This window comes from Desmodus rotundus, chromosome X (assembly GCF_022682495.2).
Source record: "Desmodus rotundus isolate HL8 chromosome X, HLdesRot8A.1, whole genome shotgun sequence".
NCBI lineage: Eukaryota > Metazoa > Chordata > Mammalia > Chiroptera > Phyllostomidae > Desmodus > Desmodus rotundus.
This window is the reverse complement of record NC_071400.1, coordinates 10,380,017-10,402,869: the sequence shown is the minus strand read 5'-3', so window position 1 is coordinate 10,402,869 and position 22,853 is coordinate 10,380,017. Positions and strand designations below refer to the sequence as shown.

Sequence of the window (22,853 nt, the reverse complement as noted above, 5' to 3'; positions counted from 1 at the left end):
CACAACTATAATTGAATAACAATAAAAAATTAAAATTAAAAAAAGAAAGAAAATTGTAGCTATTTTGTACATCCTTTAAATAAAAGTTCATACTTTAAAAATAAATAAATAAATAAATTCTAGGTACTGTAAAAATGATGAGCAGAAAGGTTAAAGAATTCCATGTTTTCCTTTTATTTGTAAGGAAGGCTTAAAGAAAAAATATGATATTAACTGTTGGTTACTCAGGAATTTTGACCCTTGAGAAAGACTTTCCTTTTCTTAAATTATTGATTTTTCCTATATTATAATATAATTACTGTTTACACAATGAGTTTTCAGATAACCCCATTTATTTTCATCTTACTTGACATTCCCTCCATTTCCCACCCTGTCTTTAAGAATTTGATCTTAAAGGGATATTGTGCTATTTGTGTTGCCTAGTCTGAAATGAAAAGATTACTTGATGTGAAGGTTATGTCTAATTCAGTCTCAAGCTTGTTTCTGGTCTCTCTCAGCTTTAGATGACTCTTTTTACCACCGGGTGTCCAGTCTGAATTAACTGTGATGATTTTGCAATATGGTAGATTGTCTTTCAGGATATGAATTGAGGCCTTCAGTTTTATCTTACTCTTGCACAGCAGGAATAAGTTGGTTTAAAATTCTTTAAAAACGCGCCTCAGCCTCTGAAATGCCTCTTTGATTTGGCCTTTACTTTGAAAAAAGACATTAGTTTTCAAACTTTATCATTTATCTAACCCATAACTGAAGGCTTGTACTTTACAGCTTAATGGAATCCTAATGCATGATTACACAACTTCAGAACCCATTTCATTACATAAAGTAGTGACATTTTATGCCCTATTAAGCCAACTAGAATAATTTTCTTGCTCTTAGCTATAATTTCTCTGTGTCCTCATTGAAAAAATTTTGGCATGCGCTGTAGAAAGTATTGACATGAAAGAGTTTTTCCAGTGATATGTGGAAACAGGGCCTTTTGCCATCATTGCATCAGGAAAAATAAAAAAACAAAACTTGTGAATTGGGAAAGTGGTTGAAATGCCCCTGTTTATGTTATAATGTACTAAACTAGATTTCTTTAGTAATACCTCAATTGGAAAAATGAATTTTAAAATTACAGCTTCATTCCCTTTTAAAACCACCTTACCAGTTAGGAGCGCATGCGTGAGTATGCGTGCGCATACAGTCATTAAGAACTGCACTTTCAGTATTTCATGTTTTTACCATCTTATGTATTTAGAGCAGCTTAGGATGCTAGTCCTGTTTTCAGTACAATATGAACACTTTTATTTCTCTCATATTTTACTCAATAAACTAACTAAAAGATGTTGGAAAAACAGTTTGCTGAACCTTAGGGGAAATAACCATAATATAAAACTACCCTGTGTTGTCCTGGGTTTCGTGTATTTTGACAGTTTTCCCCCATCCCTTGTGCAAATCTACTTGAAATTATATGACTTTCCCCCCTCAAAATATTTTTTGTTATATGTGAACTACAGAGAATACAAGCAAGCAAAAAGAATGTAAAAAATCATCAGTGATTCCTCTTACTCTCAGCTGCTGATGTTAACACTTTGGGGGGTATTGCTTTCCATGTACCTTTGTATGCCTGTATAAACTCTTACACACATCCCATTTATTTCCAGAAAAAAACCTTTTTAACCTTTTTTTACTTAACATGTGTCTGTGTCACTACATATATTTTTGAATGGCTGTATTTTGTTGTATGCATTCACTGTAATTTCTTTATAAAAGTTCTGCATCATTGATTATTTAGGCTGTTTCCATTTTTTTCCTATTAATACAAGATGGGAATGAGTATCCTTATAGCTAAATGTCTTATTCCTTTATTCAGTAAAGAGAATATTTGTTGAGTACCTAACATATGTCAGCCACTGTATTTGGTATTGGGTTACAACAGTGATCACAAAACACAAAGTTACCAAGCTCGTGGAACTTAAATTCTAGCAGGAGAGCAGATATTAATCAAATAACCACATTGCTGTATAAGTAGTTTATAACTGAAAGGAATACTCTGAAAGAAAGGAATACTCTCCTGTGAGAAAATACAGCCAAGGATCCTGACTAGAGTTAGGGAAGACCTCATTGTGAAAGCCCTGCTTGATTTGGCAATTAACTAGTTGTAAGAGGTTGTGGGTGGTGTGGGTTGGTATTGTAGACAGAAAGATTATTACTGATCTAATGAATGGTATTGCACAAAGGCCCTGTGGCAGAGGGGTTAGGGAATATTTGAGAAACTTAAAAAAGTTAGTGGTGTGAACACAGAAAGTAGTGACAAGATACGACTAGAGAGGTAGTCAAGGGCCTGGCCAAGGAGAATCTCATAAACCATGTATGGACTTTATTTTAAGAGGGATAGGGTACCTTCAAAGGGTTTTAAGCTGGCAGTAATATCTGATTGCAGGATGAACTAATTGTATAGGGAACAGCATGGATACAGGAAGATCAGATAGGAGGTTGATGCAGTGGTTTAGGTAAGAAGTGGTAGCTTGGACTGCCAAACTGGGAACCGGGGAGATGGTCGACACTGACCCCAAGACCGTGCAGGACCTCACCTCGGTGGTGCAGACACTCCTGCAACAGATGCAAGACAAACTTCAGACCATGTACAGCCAGATCATTGGAAGAGTTGATGATATGAGTAGTCACATTGGTGACCTGGAGAAAAACATTGCAGACCTCATGACCCAGGCCAGAGTGGAAGAACTGGAAGGTGAAAACAAGACACCTGCTACACAGAACAGTTGAAGGCTGCTAATTTACACTGAAATCCGGAACATTGTTTCTACGAGCCAGGAGAAGACCACATGGTTCTTTGCAACTAATTACTATGCGTAGACAGGTTTGATATTGTAAAGTGTGCATTCTTCTTATCACATACTATGTAGTTAGTTGATAGAGTGATTCCCCGCACCCTGTTTCTTGAACTTGAACTTCACATCTTGGATCTTGGTCAGTTGTGCTATTAAATATTAAACACTAAAACTTCGGCGGTTCCTACATAAAATTGTCAAATTAAAAAAAAAGAAATGATAGCTTGGATGAGGTTGGTGGAGGAACTAGAAAGAAGTAGACAGATTTAAGAGATTTTTGTGAAATGAAATTGATTCAACTTCGGACATTTCTGAAATATTTTTTTAAAGCATAAGTTTCCAGAAATGGAATTCTCAAGGCAAAGGGTAAAATCATTTTAATAATTTATGGTAGACATCAAATTGCTTTCCAGAAAGATCGTTTCAGTGTATTCTCCCATTAACAGTGTATTAGAATGCTCATTTCCATACATCTTCACCAACAATGAGCATTAACATTTTTGGTTTTTTCTTTTTATTACCTTTTCCAGAAATTGAGCAATTACTGCAATTTTTAAAATAGAGTTTATTTTACCAATTGTAACAATACAGCAGTTTTGGAATACGGTAGTCCCCTCTTATCTACAGTTTTTCTTTCCGTGGTTTCAGTTACCCGAGGTCAACTACAATCTGAAAATATTGAGTGGAAAATTCCAGAAATAAGTAATTCATGAGTTTTAAATTGTGCACCATTCTGAGTAGCATGATGAAGTCTTGCACCCCCCTACCCACGATGTGAATCATCCCTTTGTCCGTATCCGGCGTATTCACGCTGTATATGCTACCTGCCCGTTAGTCATTTAGTCTGTCTTGGTTATCACGTCAACTGTGTGGTATCACAGTGCTTCGATTCAAGTAACCCTTATTTTATTTAAAAATGGCCTGAAAGTCATTCATATAACTTCTAGTACAATATATTGTTATAACTGTTTTATTTTATTATTATTAATCCCTTACTGTGCATTATTAATCCATTGAACTTTATGAGAGGTACATATGTACAGGAAATAACACAGTATATTTAAGGTTTGATACTAGCGATGGTTTTGCACATTCCCCTGGGGGTCTTGGAACATATTTCCTGTGAATAAGGGGGAATTACTGTATACGTGTGTTGATCTTTTTTCAAAAAAATATTTTATTTATTTATTTATTTTTAGAGAGGGTAAGGGATGGGGAAAGAGAGGGAGACAAACATTGATGTGCAGAGAAACATGGATTGGTTGCCTCTTGCATGCCCCCAACCAGGGACCTGGCCTGCAACCCAGGCATGTGCCCTGACTGGGGCTTCACAAAGATGGAAATCTGGAAATGTGTACATTTTATGTAATTTTTAATAGTTTAATAGGTAAGAAATAAATATATAGTACATATCCCCTCATCCCAACTTAATAACATTTTGGCAATATAAGGATAGCTATAACTTAAAGTAAGAAATTAGAGAAATGAATAACTTTTTCAAAGCAATTGAAAGTTTCTCGTTCTCCAAAATAATTTGAATTTGAAAGATACTGACCTTAGACTCGGAATACAAGTTATGTTTGTAATGTTTTTATTCGTTTGTAACATAGGTACATAGTTCTACATTATTGAAATGCAGTTATATTTGAAATAACATGTTACTCACTGCTTTGTTTTCTCTCAACAGTTAAAAGATGTTGATACTCGGAAAATCGTAAAAGCAATGCTTTCTTATGTGTGGCCCAAAGACAGGCCAGATCTGCGAGCTAGGGTTGCCATTTCCCTGGGATTTTTGGGTTGCGCAAAGGTAAGAATAAGAGAAATTATGTGTTGTTTGTTGCTATGAGAAATGCTATGATATTTTCTAATAATGAAACTTGCGCTGATGTAAGCCACTTTTGGGGGAACATTGTCAACTTTTAGGACCCGTGTTTATATAACTTTTATGCAGTCAGCAGAAATTATATGGTAATGCAGCAATGCCTGATTTCTCTGTGACTCAGACTTAAAACAGCTTCAACTTAATGGAACTCATGGCCGAAACCAGCGTAAGACACGAGATCACTTGTAGCAAGAAGCTCCTCAGAGCCCTGTTGGCTTTTATTTAATACAAATTTGTGGTAAGCCTTGTTCTCAGTTCCCAGTAAGTTGAAAAGGATGAACACATTTTAGGCACGTTGATAGTCATAGGTGCTAAATACCAGTGTGACATCAAGGGACAAAAAGAGGAAAACCTGGGCATTTTGATACCATTCAGTATAGGCGCTCTCTACATCTCAGCAGCCTCCGCAGTTGTTACTGTGCTGTAGCGCATTTTAGTAAGGCAACCCTGCCAACTTATAATAATAACAACAACAACAACAACAACAACAACAACAACTGAGCTTTCAGTAAAAATCCCTTATTTTCAGTATATTCACATTTTGAAGCCAGTGATGTATTTATCACTAGGTACAGTAGAGTAAAGTACATTGGCTCTGGAGTCAGACTTCCTGGGGTCTGCCTTGTAACCTTGGGCAAATGGCTTAGTCTCTACGCCTGTTTATTAATTTGTAAAATAAAATAAAATAAGGTTGTTACAAAAATTAAAAAAGATAATGTACAAAGGGCTTAGAATAGTGTCTGGCACATAGTGAAATATAACGTACATATGAAAATAAAAAATTCTAATTTCCATCAGAAATATGGTAAAAGTCTGCTCAAAAGTCTAAATGAGGTTTGGTTATAATTTGGTTATCACTTTGATATGTGTGTTAATATATTGTTTTAGAACAGGTCTAATCACTTCTCTTATATATCATGTAGGTTCCCGTTTATTTACTTATTCTTTCCCTACCCAAAAAGTATTTATTGACAACTTGTCATACGAAGTACTATTCTTGGCCGCCCTGCAGGGTATTCAAATATACATAAAGCACATTTATTCTCTCAAATCATACAGGATAAGACAAGTTTTAGTTTCTTGCCGTAATACAAAGAGGGTCATAAATGACTTAAAAGAAGCGTTGGGGTGTTTCAAAGGAAACAGCCACTATGACGGGGAGTCAGGAAAGGTTTCAGAGAGGAGGCGGTGTCTGAGGTAGGCCTGGATTAATGAGGAGGGTTGGTACAGGTACAGGAGTAAGGAAGAATAAGATGAGAGGAGCATAGACTATGCGTGCAGAAGTGAGTAGTGCAGCTTTGTTCCGGTGAGGGGATAATGTTTCAGAAGCATTCGAAGTAATTTTGGAAAGATAAGTAGAGCTCCTAGTGTGAAATACCTTAAGTGGAAAACAAAAATTTATTTAACTATGTGGGAAGTAGGAAACTCCATTTTTGAGTAGAAGGGTAATAAAGTTAGAACTTCAGTGTAGGAAATTAATCGGACCCTGTTGTGTAAGATGGATTATGGTGGTATGAGACCTGAAGTAGGGATACCTTTCATTTCAATTCATGAATTCATTCAGCAAATATTTACTGAGCAGTTATGATACTAATTTAATAGTCTAGATGAGAAGTAATAGTTTGTACTAGAGTAGTGGTATAAATAGTAATATGGAGGGAAAAAATACCAGAGGCATTGTGAGGTAAGGAAGATAGAGTCAATAGACTTAGCAATCAATCAAAAGAGGAATAGGATTCAAAGATGTTGCCAAGGATTAGAGAGTGATAATGCCTTCATAACAGAAATAGGTAGTATGTTGGGAGATCTTCTTTGGGAAGATGAAAATTTTGGCTTGGGGCATGTTAAGTATGAGGTGCTAGTGGTAGAGATATTCAGCCGGTAATAACAAAATGCAAGACCAGCTGAGGAAGAAGCCCAAGGCTTAGAGAGATTAAAGAGATAATAGTTGAAACAATGCAAATTAATGACTTCACTGAGGAGCAGAACAGAAATAGAAATAGAAGACCACTGCAGATGGAACCTGTGATAAATGTGTTCCTATAGGAAAGTAAAGTAAGTAGTAGTGGAAACATGGAAAGAATGACTGGAGAGTTAAGAGTAAAACCAAAATAATTTAGTCAGACTCTGTTCATTTTTCTAGTCTCCTTTTTCGTCTGTGGACTCTGTTGAGAGTTCTCAATGAACCACACCCTTCTCTGGGAGAGGACTTAAATCAACATGCTGAGCAACAGGCCAAGAATCCATGTTTTATTCTATTTGTTTAAGCTGAAGAGAGAGAATAATATTACAAATCTAATGTTGAAATTTTAAAAAGTTGTATTCATTTTTAGCACAGTATTGGTTGCCAAATTATCTTCTACCCACAAATTACTTAAGTGTAGGGCTAGTTTTGAACTCTTGTGCAAGGTAGATTTAGGAAATTGGCCTTTATTCCTTTATTAGCTGAATGTAAGTACCTTACTGACAACGAAACAGCAGACTGTCTTCTGGACTTACTTTTGATTTGAAAAGAACAGGTTAGAACATCAGTAATTAATGTTGTCAAAGGGAGAAGTCTTAAGTAATGGTATTTGTATAGACTTTATTTTCAGAGTGAATTCCAGTCTTTCAAAACACAGATTTTTTATTTCTCTTGGATCAGGAAAAGGAAGAAATTGCCAGATGTTATTATGTGTGCTTGCTCTTACTGTCAGAGAATATGAAAAAACAGTTTTCTTTTTTTTTTTTTTTTCTAGACAGGAACTAGACCATAGAATAACTTTAGGAATGTAGTGCCTGGTAGCATTTAATCATTTCTAACAGCGTTTTTCCCTCTTCTGTACTGTCCTCACTTTAAAAGTGATCCCTCTCCCAAATCTTTAAAACCTGATCATTATTTGTTCTTGAGTAGTATTGCAGTTGTTATTTATAATTGATGTGCATAGATGGACTAATATCCTTCTCCTTCCTTGGTTTCCTGTTTTTTTCTTGAACTTTATTCCATGCTTTGGCATATGAGCACTTGGACCAATGTATACTCCTTTATTCTCTGGTCTTCTCTATCTTACCTCTAAGTGGACGCTGCCTTGCCATGTGAACAGTGTGTGGTGATTTCATAATGACAGCCCTGAGGCATCCATGAGAAAGATGGAGGATAAAAAATGAGAAGTAAAAGGGAGGAGGATTTCATGCTTAACATATGGGCTACAGTATACCATCTGCTTGCTTATTTGCCTTTTAATGCTCTTTTTAGTCTGAGGGTCTTAATTCTATCATCATCTCCAGCAAAGATTTTTAAGATAAACTACTATGTAGAGAGTTCCGTTTGATGTATATTTTAAGGGTTCTGCTGCTGAGAGAGACAGAGAGAACGCTGCCTTCATTTCTTAAATTCCTGCAAGTAATATGCATTGCCTTTTCTTGCCATCCACTCATACGTTATAGGAACATCACGTCATCCTTATCTGGGGATTTTGATATCTTCTAAGAATTTAAAAAATTCGATCTATTAGTATATTACATACAACTGTGCCAAGATATAAAGAAAATATAAAACATTTACTGAAGTTTGATTTCATAAAATAAATATTTAATATTATAAAAGTTTACTCATATTCTCTAACCACCACCACCTTGTGAAGCACTTAGTTGCCAGAGGAATTAGAGGCACATTAAATTAACATATCAAGTACAAAAAGATATTCTGATTTAATAATCTGTTGGTAATGAAAATAAGTCATATTTAAAATTATAAAGTAATTTTAGAAAAGGGTATGATTTATAAAAATACAGTCAATACCCCTTTTCTCCAAGAATACATTATATAAAGTAAGGGGTAATATATGTGTCTTAGTCCATTTCGACTGCTATAAGAAAGTACCATAAACTGGGTCATTTATCCACTGTTTTCTTTATTTCATTTTAACCTCATATGATGTAATGGGCAAAGAGTGTCTCTGGGGACTCTTTTATAAGGGCATTAATCCCGTCTTGTGAGGGCTGTACCTTTATGATTTAATTGCCACCTAATGGCCCTACCTCCTAATACCATCACCCTGAGGGTTAGAATTCAACCTATGAATTGAGAGCGGGGTGTAGAGACAGGACACAAACATTCAGACCATTAGCAATATGTATTGAGCAAACATTTGTTAAGTGAGTGTTCAATACAAGGTACTGTGCTGTGTAGCTGGGAATACAAATGAATAAAATATGGTCCCTGCCCTTCTTGAGTTGAAGTGTATTGAAGGAGAAAAATATAGAAATAATGATGAAATATATATAACATTAAAAACACCCAAAGGAAGTCACAAGTGAAGCTGTATGGGAGTTTTACCAATTAGGAATTTAGGAAGGCTTCATACAGGAGCTGCTTTTCAGTAACTATGAACTTGACATTTGTAACTTCAAAAGATTCATGCACTTCTTGCTTAATTTTAGTTCTTTAAAATTTTATGGAAAATAGTTTTTTAACATGAAACAATGTCACCTGAATCCTTCAGGTAGAGAAGGATAATTTATATCCTTGGAGTACTTCTTAAAATTAAAATAATATGTTTGAGGTTTACAGAAAAATTAAGCAGTAAGTATAGAAAGTTCTTATATATCCTACCTCCTAAAAACAATCAGTTTCTTTTGTTGCTAACATCTTGCATTAGTACACTACATTTGTCACTACTGATGTAACAATTATGAAAAAATACATTATTCTTATTAACTAAGTTCATATTTTACATTAGGATTCACTATTTGTGTTGTAGTTTATATATGGGTTCAGGGAAATATATAATATCACATGTTCACCATTAAAGTATTATACAGAATAGTTTTCACCATCCTAAAAACTCCATGTGTTCCACCTATTCATCTCTGTCTTCACTCTCCCATACCCTGACACCCAGTGATTATTTTACCGTCTCTGAAGTTTCGCCTTTTTCAGACTGTCATATAATTAGAATGATATCACATGTAACCCGTTCAGACTGGCTGCTTTAACTCAGCGATATGCATTTCAGAGTCATTCATGTCTTTGTGACTTGAGGGTCAATTTCCTTTTATTACTGAAAATACTCCATTGTACGGATGTACCATGATGCGTTTAGCCATTCACCTGTTGTAAGATATCTTGGTTGCTTCCAGATACGGGCATTTGTAAATAAACTGTAATAAACGTTATGTTCAGGATTTTGTGTGACATAAATTTTTAACTCATTTGGGTAATTACTATGGAGTGTAATTGTTAGATTATATGATAAGACTATGGTTAGTGTTATGAGAAACTGCCAAAATGTTTTCCAAAGTGGCTGTACCATTCTGCATTCCCACCAGTAATAAATGAGAGTTTCTGTTATTCCACATCCTTGTCAGCATTTGGTGTTGTCAGTGTTCTGGATTTTAGCCATTCTAATAGGTAAGTAGTATCATCTCATTTTTGTTCTAATTTGAAATTGCCTAATGTAACTTTTCATGTTTGTTTGTTTGTTTTGGCCATCTGTATATGCTCTTTAGTCCCCATATATCAGCATTCACCCTAAATTTATATGGATTGAAACCACCAATAAAAAAAACACAGAATAACAGGATGGATCACAAAACAAGATCCAACTATATGTTTCCTTCAGGGACCTAGCTGAGCTCCAAAACAAACATAGGCTCAAAGAGAAGATGTGGAAAATAATATTCCAAGCAAATGGCAACCAGAGGAAAGGGGTTATAGCCGTACTTATATCAGACAAAGTAGATTTCAAGATAAAAAGGTAACAAGAGAGAAAGATGAACATTTTATAATGGTGAGGTGACAATTCATCAAGGACACATAACACACACACACACACACAATCTGAGAGCACCAAAATGTATAAAGGAACTAGTCACAAACCTAAAGGGAGAAACTGGCAAAAATATGATTACAGTAGGGAACCTTAATACCCCATTGACAGCAATGAATAGATCATCCAAACAGAAATTCAGTAAGGAAATACTGGCCTTAAATGACACATTAGGTGACCACATGGACATAATCAATATTTATAGAACTTTCCACCCCAAGATGGCAGAATATACACTCTTCTCAAGTGCGCAGGGGAAATTCTGAAGGAGATACACCATATGTTGGAGCATAAAACTAGTCTTAACAAATTTTAAAAGATTGAAATCATGCCAGGCATTTTTACTGAGCACAATGGTATGAAACTAGAAATTAACTACATGAAGAAAGCTAGGAAAAATACAAGAATGTGGATATTAAATAACATGCTACTGAACAACTATTGGATCGAAAGCGAAATAAAAGAAAAGATAAACAGATACATAGATACAAATGAAAATACTACGATATACCAAATTTTTGAGATGCAGGAAAAGTAATATTAAGAGGGATGTTACTAATTTTTATATTAATATGGGCCTACCTGAAGAAATAAGAAATAGCTCAAATAAGATATTTAATATTACTCTGTAATAAGCTAGGACAAGAACAAATAAAGCCCAAAGTCATTGGAAAGAAGGAAATAATAAAAATTGGAGTGGAAATAAATGAAATAGAGAACAAAAAGACAATAGAAAAATGAAGGAAACAAAGAGCTGGTTCTTTGAAAGGATAAAGAAAATTGAGAAACCTCTGGCTATACTCACTAAGGACAAAAGAAAAGTCTAAAGTAAAATGAGAAATGAAAGAGGAGAAGTTGTAGTGGACACCATAGAAATACAAAGATTTATTCAAGAATAATATGAAAGGCTGTCTTTAAATGTCAACAACTGTTTTTTCCCATTTTAGGAAATTAGTGCTTTTGAGCTGTCTGACTTCTGTTGCCATGTTCCAGGATTTCTCAGAATTATTGATGCAGATTTTTTCATCACATCTAAGCATGATAGAAATGTTGTTGTTGTTTTTTTCATTAAAGCAGCACACACAGGTTAAGTTAAAAGGAAATAAATGTTGTCCAGAGTTTAAAATCCCTCATACAGATTCAGGGATTTTCAAATCCTCTGGCAAAAAATTTTAATGTGTACTATTTTAACCATCCATATTTATTTATGTTTAAACAGCTTCAGTGAAGGGGAAATTGTGTATAATTGAATAGTAACTGCATTACACATAAGGTTTCAGGGATCCTTGGGTGTTTATTCAGTAATCAGATTAAAGTATCAGATTTATGATTGGATCCAAAGGCATTAAAGCCACATGGTTTCTTTCAGACTAATGAATTCTTTACACTGTTGTACGCCCAAATGCTTTGTTATGCACAGTAGTGAATGTAAATTCCTTAATATGACTTTGGGGAGAGAAAAGTGGTAGTTTCTGCCTAGGTGTTTTTCAGGCAAAGGTGATTAGAGTAGTCCCACCTTATCTGCAGAGGATACCTTCCAAGACCCCCAGTGGATGCCTGAAACCACGGATAGCCGCCAACCTTATATACATTACGAGTTTTTCCTACACGTACATACCCATGACAAAGTTTAACTTATGAATTAGGCACAGAAAGAGATTAGCAGTAATAATTAATAAAACAGAACAACTCTAATAATATACTGTAATAAAAGTGATGTGAATGTGGTCCCTCACTCAAAATATTTTTGTACTGTTCTCAATGTCCTCCTTCTTGTGAAAATGCAAGATGGTTAACAGCGCCTATGTGATGAGATGAAGTAAGTTGCTCAGAACAGTGCACAGTTTAAACTTTATGAATTGTTATTACCAATTTGTGCTTCTTAATCCCTTCACCTTTTCCATCCAGACCCCCAATTTACCTCCCCTCTGGCAACCATTTGTTTTCTATATCTATGAGTCTGTTTCAATTTTGTTTGTTCATTTATTTTGTTCTTTAGATTCCATAGTCACAGGGGCCTGGAGTACGCCATAGGGAATATAGTCAATAATGTTGTAATAACTATGTCTGGTGCCAGGTACGTACTGGAAATATCAGGGGGACCTCTTTGTAAGTATATGATTATCTAACCACTATTTTGTACACCCAAAACTAATACAAACTAATATTGAATGTAAACCATAATTGAAAAATAAAATTTAAGAACATTAAAACATAAAAAAAAGAATAATATGAAAGGCACCAAATTTGAAAAGCTAGGAGAAATATACAAATTTGTAGACATATATAACCTACCTAGACTGAACCATATAGAATTGGAAAACCTAAGTGGCCTAATCACTAGTAAGAAAATTGAAACAGTAATGAAAAATCTCTTCAAAAAACAAAAGTCCATGAGCAGATGGCTTTACTGGTCAATTCTAACAAACATTCAAAGAAGAGTTCATATCAGTACTTCTCAAACTCTTCCAAGAAAAGTTAAACAGTAGGGAATACTTCCTAACCCATTTTATGAGGCCCACATTACCCTGATACCAAAAGCAGGCAAGGACAACACAAGGAAAGAAGATTACATGCTAGTATCTCTGATGAATACAGATGCAAAAATCCTAAACAAAATCCTAGCAAATCAAATACAACAATACATTAAAAAGGATCATACGTCACTATCAAGTGGGGTTTATTCCAGGAGCACAGCATTAGTTCAGCATTCGTAAATCAATGAGAGTGATAGACCACATCAACAAGATAAGAGATAAAAATCATATGATCATATCAATAGATGCAGAAACATTATTTGAAAAGAAACAATGTATATTTATTATTAAAACACTCAATAAAATGGGTATAGAAGGAATGTACCTCAACATATGACAAATACTCAGCCCATGTCATATTCCACGGTGATAAACTGAAAGCATTTCCTCTAAGATCAGGAACAAGACACGTATGCTCACTCTCACCACTTATTCAACACAGTATTAGAAGTTCCAGTCAGAACAGTCATGCAAGGAAAAGAAATAAAAGGTATTCAAATTGGGAATGAAGAAGTAAAAGTGTCATTATTTGCAGATGACATGATTCTGTATATAGAAAACCCCAAAGACACCACCAGAAGACTAATAGAAACTAAACAAATACAGTAAAGTTATAGGATACAAAACCAATATATAAAAATCCATTGTGTTTCTATATATTCACAAGAAAATATTAAGAGAAATTCAATTTACAATTGCAACAAAAAGGAATAAAAGTTAACAATAGAAGTGAAGGGCCTGTACGTATACTGGAAAGTATAAGACACTGTTATAAGTAATTGAAGACACAAAGAAATGAAAAAAGATTCTGTGTTCATGGGTTGCAAAAATTAACATTGTGTAAATGGCCATATTACCTAAAGCAATACACAGATTTAATGCAATTGCCATGAAAATCCCGACAGCATTTTCCCCAGAAATAGAACCAAAAAAGTCTGCAAATTTGTATGGAACCACAGAAGATCCTAAATAGCCAAAGCACTCCTGAGAAAAACAAAGCTGGTCTTCAGACAGTACTACAGAGCTACATAATCAAAACAATATGCTGCCCCGATCAGGTGGCTCAGCTGGTTGGAGCATCATCCCATGTACAAAAGGGATGAGGGTTTGATCCCTGGTCAGGGCACATACCTTGGTTGTGGGTTTGATCCCCAGTCGGGGCATGTACGGGAGGCAACTGATCAATGTTTCTCTCTCATATCGAGGTTTCCCTCCCTCCCTCTCCCTCTCTCTCTCTCTCTGTCTCTCTCTGTCTCTCCCCACCTCCCTCTCCCACCACACCCTCTTCCCTCCCTCCTTTCCTTCTTCTCTCTTTCTCTCTCTAGAGTCAGTAAACATATCCTCAGGTGAGGATTGAAAAAAAAACAGTATAGTATTGGCAGAAAAACAGACACGTGAACAGAATTGAGAGCTCAGAAATAAACCCACACATATATGGGCAACTAATTTTCATCAAAGGAGCTAAAAACATACAAGGGAGAAAGGAACATCTTCAATAAATGGTATTGGGAAAACTGGAAAGCCACATGTGAAAGAATGAAACTAGACCGTTATCTGACACCATATAGAAAATATAACTCTAAATGAAGACTCGAATATTAGACCTCAAACAATAAAATACTTAGAAGCAAAGATAGGCACTAAACTTAATGAATCTTGGTCAGTGAGGAATTTTTATGAAGTTATGAATCCAATGGAAAGGGAAATAAAAGCAAAAATAAATGAATGAATGGGACCACATCAAACTAACATGCTTCTGCACAGCAAAAGAAACCATCCACAAAACAAAAAGGCCACCAACCAGATGGAGAAGATACTTGCAAACGATACCTCCAATAAGTGGCTAATATCCAAAATATGTAAAGAATTCATACAATTGAACAACAACAAAAAATCTGATTACAAAATGTGCAGAGGACCTAAATAGGCAGTTTTCCAACGAAGACTTACAGATGACCAAACAGATATGAAAAGATGCTCAACCTAAGGGAAATGCAAATCAAAACCACAATGAGTTACCACCTCACCCCTGTTAGAAACAGCAAGTGTTGGAGAGGGTGTGGAGAAAAGAGATCCCTCGCATACTGACAGTAGGACTGTAAATTGGTTCAGCCACTGTGGAAAACAGTTATGGAGGTTTCTCAGAAAATTCAGGATAGAGCTTCCACTTGACCCAGCAATCCCTCCTCTGGGTATCAACCCCAAGAATTTGAAAATACTTTTCATAAAGATATCAGAGGGGAGGGGATTGCAGGACTGGATGAAAGAAGGTGAAGGGATTCATCAAAAAACATACATATAACAACATAGATGCAGACAATAGTTTGGTGATAGCCAGAGGGAAAGGGGGATGGTGGGAGGTTGAGCAGGGCAAAGGGGAGGGGGATGGGGATGGAAAGAGACTTTGTGCTGTTGGAAGTACGATGCCATGTGCAGGTGATGTTTTATTGATTTGTACACTTGAAACTTGCATGGTTTTGTGAGCCAATGTCACCCCAATAAATTCAATAAAAAGACATTCCACCCATGTGTTTATTGCTGCATTACTCACAATAGGCAAGACATGGAAACAACCTAAGTGTCATGATTAAGAAGGTGTGATATGATATATATATATATATCACACATATATATACACAACGGAAGACTGCTCAGCCATCAGAGAAGATGAAATATTGCCATTTGGCACAACATGGATGGATCTTGAGAGTGTTATGCTAAGTGAAATAAGTCTGATGGAAAAGTACAAGAACCATATGATTTCACTGACATGTAGGATATAAAACAAAAAAAAACCAAAAAACAAACTCAGAGATACGTGTGGGAGAACTCCGTCCGCAGAGCTCCTCCTGGGCACCACAGATGAGAAATAAGTTGTCTGGACACAGTTGTCTTGTTGTTCCAGCGGGAAAGGGGGTGGTGATTCCCTCTAGTGGGAAAATGCCCCAGAGCCCTTCTCCCAAATGGCTTTTATTGGGAGTGGTGTGTAGGGGTATACAGCATGCATGCATAGCTCATCAGTCAATGTTAAGAGGCTAGAGTCTTACAAAAACAGGTATTATTTATAGGTAGCAATTGAAGGAACACAGAGATTTGTCATAGGTCAGGGTCTGTTAGTCATGCTGATGCCAGAGGGCTTTTGATGTGTTTCATGAGATAAGGAGTTTACTCCTTATGCCTTGAACTTAGACATCTAGTTCATATCACCAGGGCTATACAAAACAAAGCAGAGCAAGCTTCAAAGGATACAGTGTATTTATCAGGCCTGATTCCCATGCGAACCCTCAGTGTTGAGTCGGGTCATGTCTGTCACCTGCATTACCTGGTTTTCCAGGGAGACTTCCTAGCTAGCCCCTTTCAGAGCCTCCTCTCGCGGGGCTGCAGTCTCCGAAACCACACCGAGTGGTCCCCAGCAGATACAGACAACAGAACGGTGGTTACCAGATGGAAAGAGGAGTGGGAGGGAGGACAAAAACATAAGAGGGGTTAGGTACGTGGTGACAGAAGGAGACAAGGCTTCAGTTGGTGAGCATACAATAGAGTTTACATGTATTGTATTACTAAACAGTTGAAATTTTATATAATATTATTTACCCCAATAAATTTAATTTAAAAAGCAGACACATTGTACAGTTATACACAAGTATTTATATCCTTATACTATAAGTTTCATATACACACACACACAACTTTTTTGTTGAAAACATAGACATTAACACACACATTAGCCCAGGCTGACATGGGGTCGGGGTCACAGTCGTCAATATCATTGTCGTCTTCCACATCTTATCTCACTTAAGTTCTTCAAGGGCAGTAACAACACATGCAACTGTCATCTCTATCATAGCAATTCCTTGTTTTAAAAAATATTTTTTAAAAGATTTTATTTATTTTTAAGAGAGGGGGGAAGGGAGGGAAAAAGATGGAAAGAAACATCGATGTGTGGTTGCCTCTTGTGCACCCCCAACTGGGACCCAGCCCGCAACGCTGGTATGCACCTGGAACCGAACCCGTGGCCCTTTGGCTCACAGGCTAACGCTCAGTCCACTGAGCCACACCAGCTAGGGTACAACTCACTCTTTTGAAACATCTTTTGAAGGATCTCCCTGAGGCTCTTTTTGAGGAGGTGTCACTCTTTCAGAAATGTATCCATGGTGGTTTGCGCTTTTTTTTTTTTTTGTCATAAATTTGCTTGTAAGCAGGTAATACACCTCAACATGCCTCTTTTTTAATGAGAACTTTTCAAATTTGAGGTCCATGTTTTCAAACTTTTTAAGGAGCTTGTTGAAGTTTTCAAAAGCTTCTGCTAAACCCTTCACTGTAAATTTTCTTGGGCATTCTTTTCCTCTCCTGAAATTTCCTTTTCTCTTGCTTCTTCACCTGTGTTTTTCTTTTCCAGTTCCAACAACTCTTTATTAGTGAATTCCTCAGAAACCACCTCCGGGAGCTCCTCAGTGTCATCTGCATCCACACACAGGCTTAAAGTTGTTTGCCATCTCATCCACACCTTTGTTGATTTTTGCAACCTTTGCTCTATGATGCTATGACATCACTAGGCAGCAGTAATTTTTCAGCTCAATTACAATTTTACAGGACCATCGTGTATGCTGTCTGTCGTTGACCTCAGTGTTATGCAGTGCGTGACTAATGGATTTTCAAATGTTGAACCGACCGTGTATATCTAAAATAAAATCTACTTGGTCATGTTGGATAATTGTTTTTATACATTATTAGATCTGATTTTTAATATTTTGGTGAGAATTTTAAAAATCTATTTCCTAAGAGATTATGGTCTGTAGTTTCCTGTCTTGTGACGTCTTTTTCTGGTTTTGGTATTAGTGTAATGCTGGCCTCATAGAGTGAGTTAGGAAATGTTCTCTGTTTTTCTGGAAGAGATAGATGGTTTTAAATATTGTCTAAGTCCTTTGTCCCGTTTTCTTTTCTCCTTGTTTTGCATGGCTAGTAAAATTTCCCTTTAGTGCTTTTGTTCTTTATTTTTTCCCCTCTCCTTCTGATTCTTTTGGGGCTATACAGATAGTTAAAGAAATGAAATTATTTTTCCCGTTTACATATATGGGGCCCTTTTTGGCAGCGGTAGTTACAGATCCCCTAGTCATCAGAGGCTACTGTAAAAATGATTAATTATTGATGAATTTAGGTATTAGAAGATCTGGAAGAATTCGATCCCTCAGCATAGCTAATACTTTCATGACTAGGAAGAGAAAAGTCATTTTAAAATCTAGAATTTGAGTCTTTCAGTAAACTGACCAAATTGACCATCCACCTTTTGCATCGTGTAGATTCAGCATACCTTTGGCTGCATTTTATGGTGATTTTACTTTTTCCTTAACTCCTTTTTTCAATTAGTGTTCCATTTTTGTGTTAAAATGAAATGAATGTAGTTTTGAAATGGTATACCAGTCTCTGAGAATCTGAGAGTTTTGCAGGTTATATGTGTGATTTAACCTTTTGATCTAGGAAAGGAAAATGTTTTGTGATAGTAAGTCCCTTTATTTCGGTTGTATGTAAATTAATGGGTACATTGCAGTTACAGCTGAAACATACCTTTTGTCACATGATTATAATATAGTGAAAATAACCAGTTTCTCAACTTTTAGAAAGCAACAGGGGCATTAAAGTTCACTTTGAGTTAATTTTGATAGAAATATACTATCATGTAGCCTGACTTTTAGCCCTCTCCAGCCTCTAGGGAGCCCAGTTTGGTGTCACCTGAGACGATGACTTTATATTTAAATTTTTATTTTTAATATACATGCTGTAAGATATACTTTTTTGGTATGTAGTTCTGTCATTTTTAACACATTTGTGTGTGTATGCATGTGTGTGTGTGTGTGTGTGTGTATAATAATCGCCACAGTCAGGATACAGAAATGTGCCTTCACCCCCAAATTTCCTTTGTGTAACACACGTAGATATGCCCTGTCTAGACCCGTAACTGCTGAATGCTACTGATAATGTCCTCTATCACTATAGTTTTTTCATTTTGAGAATACCCTATTATAAATAGATTTCTACAGTATATAACCTTTTGAGCTAGCTTCTCACACTTAGCATAACATCTTTGTTATTCATCCCAGTCATTGAGTATATTGGTAGTTCTTTCTTTTTTATTGCTGACTAGTATTCCGTGGTATAGATGTACTAGAATATGTTTATCCAGTCAGCCACTGATGGACATTTGGTTTCTTTCTACCCTTTGTCTGTTGTAACTATAGGTGCTATAAACACGCAGGTATAGGTTTTTATGTGAACCTGAGTTTTCATTTCCCTGGTATAAATAACTAGGAGTGAAATTGTTGGGTCATGATAAATGTATTTTTAACTATAAGAAACCGTCAGAATGTTTTCCAAAGTCACTGTTTTTATCTTCCCACCAGCAATGTATGAGAATTCCAGTTGCTTCATTTCTTTGCCAACACTTGGTATCGTCAGGCATATAATGATATCTTATGGTTTCAATGTACATTTCTCTAATGTTAATGATGCTGAATATCTCTGCATGTGCTTAGTTGCCATCCATATATCCACTTTGAAGTGTCTGTTTAAGTGTTTTGGCCATGTTTTAGTTGGACTGTTGTTTTTCCTGTTGAGTTCAGTGAGTTATTTATATACAGGTTCACCCATTATCTGAAAGTAGAGCATTCCTATGAAACCTTTCATGCACCAAAATGACATCAAGTGAAGAGTATCCTGTGCTTTCTGAAAGTTCTCATTCTGCACTTTGGTTTTCCGGAAGATCTACATTAGTACCGAAAAAGACATAATAATGGAACATTGACAAGAGCTGGAATATCAGTGTTTTTGTTAACCCTTATACAATTGTTTTCACATGTTATTAATGTACATAAACTTAATGTCTTCAGAGAGAACTTTGGCAGTCTAACTAGTTAGCTGTTTATGTTTTTGATACTATAACTTTGCATAGAAATGTGAGTGATTGAATATTTGCCTTTAATATAAGAAAGCACTATTTCCTAATTTTCATATATTGGGGTTATTATGGAGAAATAGGTTAGATTTTGAAAATGAGTTTGATATTCAGTGGGTTTTATTTTGTATAGCATTGGAACAAAGGAATCTTTTTGTGGAGCAAATACATCTAGCAGTGTTATTTGCTTTTCCAGTGGTGAATCAGCCACAGGTAATTGTAATTTATTTAGTTTTGAGACTTTTTGCTATACAATTTAAGTTTTACCATTATTTTGGTGAATGAATAATTTTATATATATTTATTGAATACCTGTTCTATACAAAGCATTATATTAATCATGGGTAGGACAAAAAGGGGACTATGATACAGACTATCAAGGGTGTAGTAGGAAAGAAAAATATATACACAAATAACTGTAAGGCACTTCACCATGCCATGAGCTCTGTAGGATAATGGAGAGAGCTTGTTTGAGTGGGATGATCAGGGATGATTTCACGGATGCAGGAGCATTTGACTAACGCACATAGCTTGTACATGAATGTTAACATGGCGGTCAGTGTGAGGTAGGAATCCTGAAATGACAGCTCTCCCAATGCCAAAGATTTTATCTTTATCAAGTGGGAAAATCATTCCATTACTAGTAAATGGTTAATAGTAAACAGTCCCATAAATATTAATGTAAGGTAAATGTTTATACTTTTATAAATAAATATTTTGCATATGATGGGTAATTGCTGCTTTTCTGTTTTTAGGGCATGAATATTGTGGTTCCCTTCATGTTTAAATATGCTGTAGACAGCCTCAACCAGATGTCGGGAAATATGCTGAACCTGAGTGATGCACCAAATACAGTTGCAACCATGGCAACGGCAGTTCTGATTGGCTGTATGTGTGATTCTTTAATCTGTCTACAGGTGTTGACTTTCTTCAAGTGGGTTTCATCATATTTGAGCAGATGACCTTTTCACTACAAATACAACTTAGCATTTTGGATATTTATCATTTTTTGTGAGATTTTTTTATATGTGGTTTTTAAAAATTCTTTATATGATATACTTTCCAAAATTCTGCTAATAAGTCTCATTCTCCAAGTTGTAGAAAACAATGAAATGAAATAAGACATTAGATTTATAATAACCACTTCTAATAGTTAGGCTTCTATGAGATACCTTTTCAGTAAGGCTAGTTATTTTCTTGCTGTTGTTGTTATTAGCTGTTAAATAGGAAATAGGTAAATAATGATATATGTCCATTAATGCTTTATTGAATTATATCCAGTAACTGCAACAGAAATCTATGATTTGCAAAAAAGAGAACATTTTGCGTATGATGCATTAGAAATGATACCTTATGAGACTCAGGAGACTGGGGCCATGCTTCAGTCAATGTACTTGATTTTTCAGTATTTCAGTTTTATCATTTGTTATTTAGGAGAATTGAATTAGATTTAAAAAAAAAAAAAAACCCTCAACAGATACGGTATATTTATCCACAGTAAGGCCATATGGGCTGTTATGTATTGAAAGTATGTAGTTGGAAAAAAGTCTTTTAACACCTAGAACCTATGCAGGGAATAACATTGAAAGGGATCCATGGTGGTGGAAAGATTGGTAATGCTATGTGAAATAAGCCAGGCAGTGAAAGACAAATACCATATGGTCTCACCTATAAGTGGAACCCAATGAACAAAACAAACAAGCGAGCAAAATAGAACCACAGACAGTGAAATGAAGAACAAACTGACAGTAACCAGAGGGGAGGGAGGGGGGAGATAACGTGGGAAGTAAGGGGAAGGGTAGTCAAGGAACATGTATGAAGGACACATGGACAAAGCGAAAGGGGGGTAGGATTGAGGGTGGGTGGTGGCGGTGGGTGGGGTTGGGGGCAATGGTGTGGGGACAATGGGGACAACTGTACTTGAACAACAATAAAAAAGAATTGAAATCAGGATCTTGAAAAAAAGAGAAAGATTGGTACTGACTAAGCTAGATGCTTTCTAGGTTTCTTTTAGTGTAAAGGAAATAGACTTCCAGGAAGTCCCAGAAGCTCAGAGAGTCCCAAAGAAGTTGGAACCAAGGAAGCACACACCAAGGCACATCATAATTACATTACCCAAGATTAAAGATAAGCGGAGAATCTTAAAAGCAGCAAGAGAAAAGGAGATAGTTACCTACAAAGGAGTTCCCATAAGACTATCAGCTGAAACCTTGCAGGCAAGAAGGGTCTGGAAAGAAGTATTGGAAGTCATGAAAGGCAAGGGCCTACATCCAAGATGACTCGATCCAGCAAAGCTATCATTTACAATGGAAGGGCACAGAAAGTGCTTCTCAGATAAGGTCAAGTTCAAGGAGTTCATCATCACTAAGCCCTTATTATATGAAATGTTAAAGGGACTTATCTAAGAAAAAAAACTGCACAGTAAAATGATAACAAACTCACAACTATCAACACCTGAACCTAAAAAACAAAAACTAAGCAAATAAGTAGAACAGGAACAGAATCACAGAAATGGAGATCACATAGAGAGTTTTCAGTGGGGAGGGGCAGAGAGGAGAATGGGGGAAAAGGTACAGGGAATAACAAGCATAAATGGTAGGTACAAAATAGACAGGGGGAGGGTAAGAATAGTATAGGAAATGGAGAAGCCAAAGAACTTATATGTATGACCCATGGACATGAACTAAGTGGGCGGGGGTGGGGATTGCTGGGGGCAAGGGGGGTACTGGGCGGAGGGGGGCAAGGGGGAAAAATTGGGACACTGTAACAGATAATAATAAAATATATGTATAAGATATTTAGTGATTCATAAATTCCTTGTAGAAACACTTTCTGAGCTTT

The 22,853-nt window shown here is 36.0% G+C and overlaps 1 protein-coding gene and 1 pseudogene across 1 annotated transcript in view; both read left to right on the top strand.

Moving 5' to 3' along the window:
• ABCB7 (ATP binding cassette subfamily B member 7) overlaps window positions 1-22,853 on the top strand; it is a 101,906-nt gene that overhangs the window by 39,790 nt on the left and 39,263 nt on the right. Inside the window, exons 3-4 of the mRNA XM_024555277.4 lie at window positions 4,522-4,641; window positions 20,768-20,900. Of these exons, the coding sequence (XP_024411045.1) occupies window positions 4,522-4,641; window positions 20,768-20,900 (253 nt within the window). The remainder of the gene's footprint in view (window positions 1-4,521; window positions 4,642-20,767; window positions 20,901-22,853) is intronic.
• LOC112300090 (heat shock factor-binding protein 1 pseudogene) lies at window positions 12-3,745 on the top strand (annotated as a pseudogene).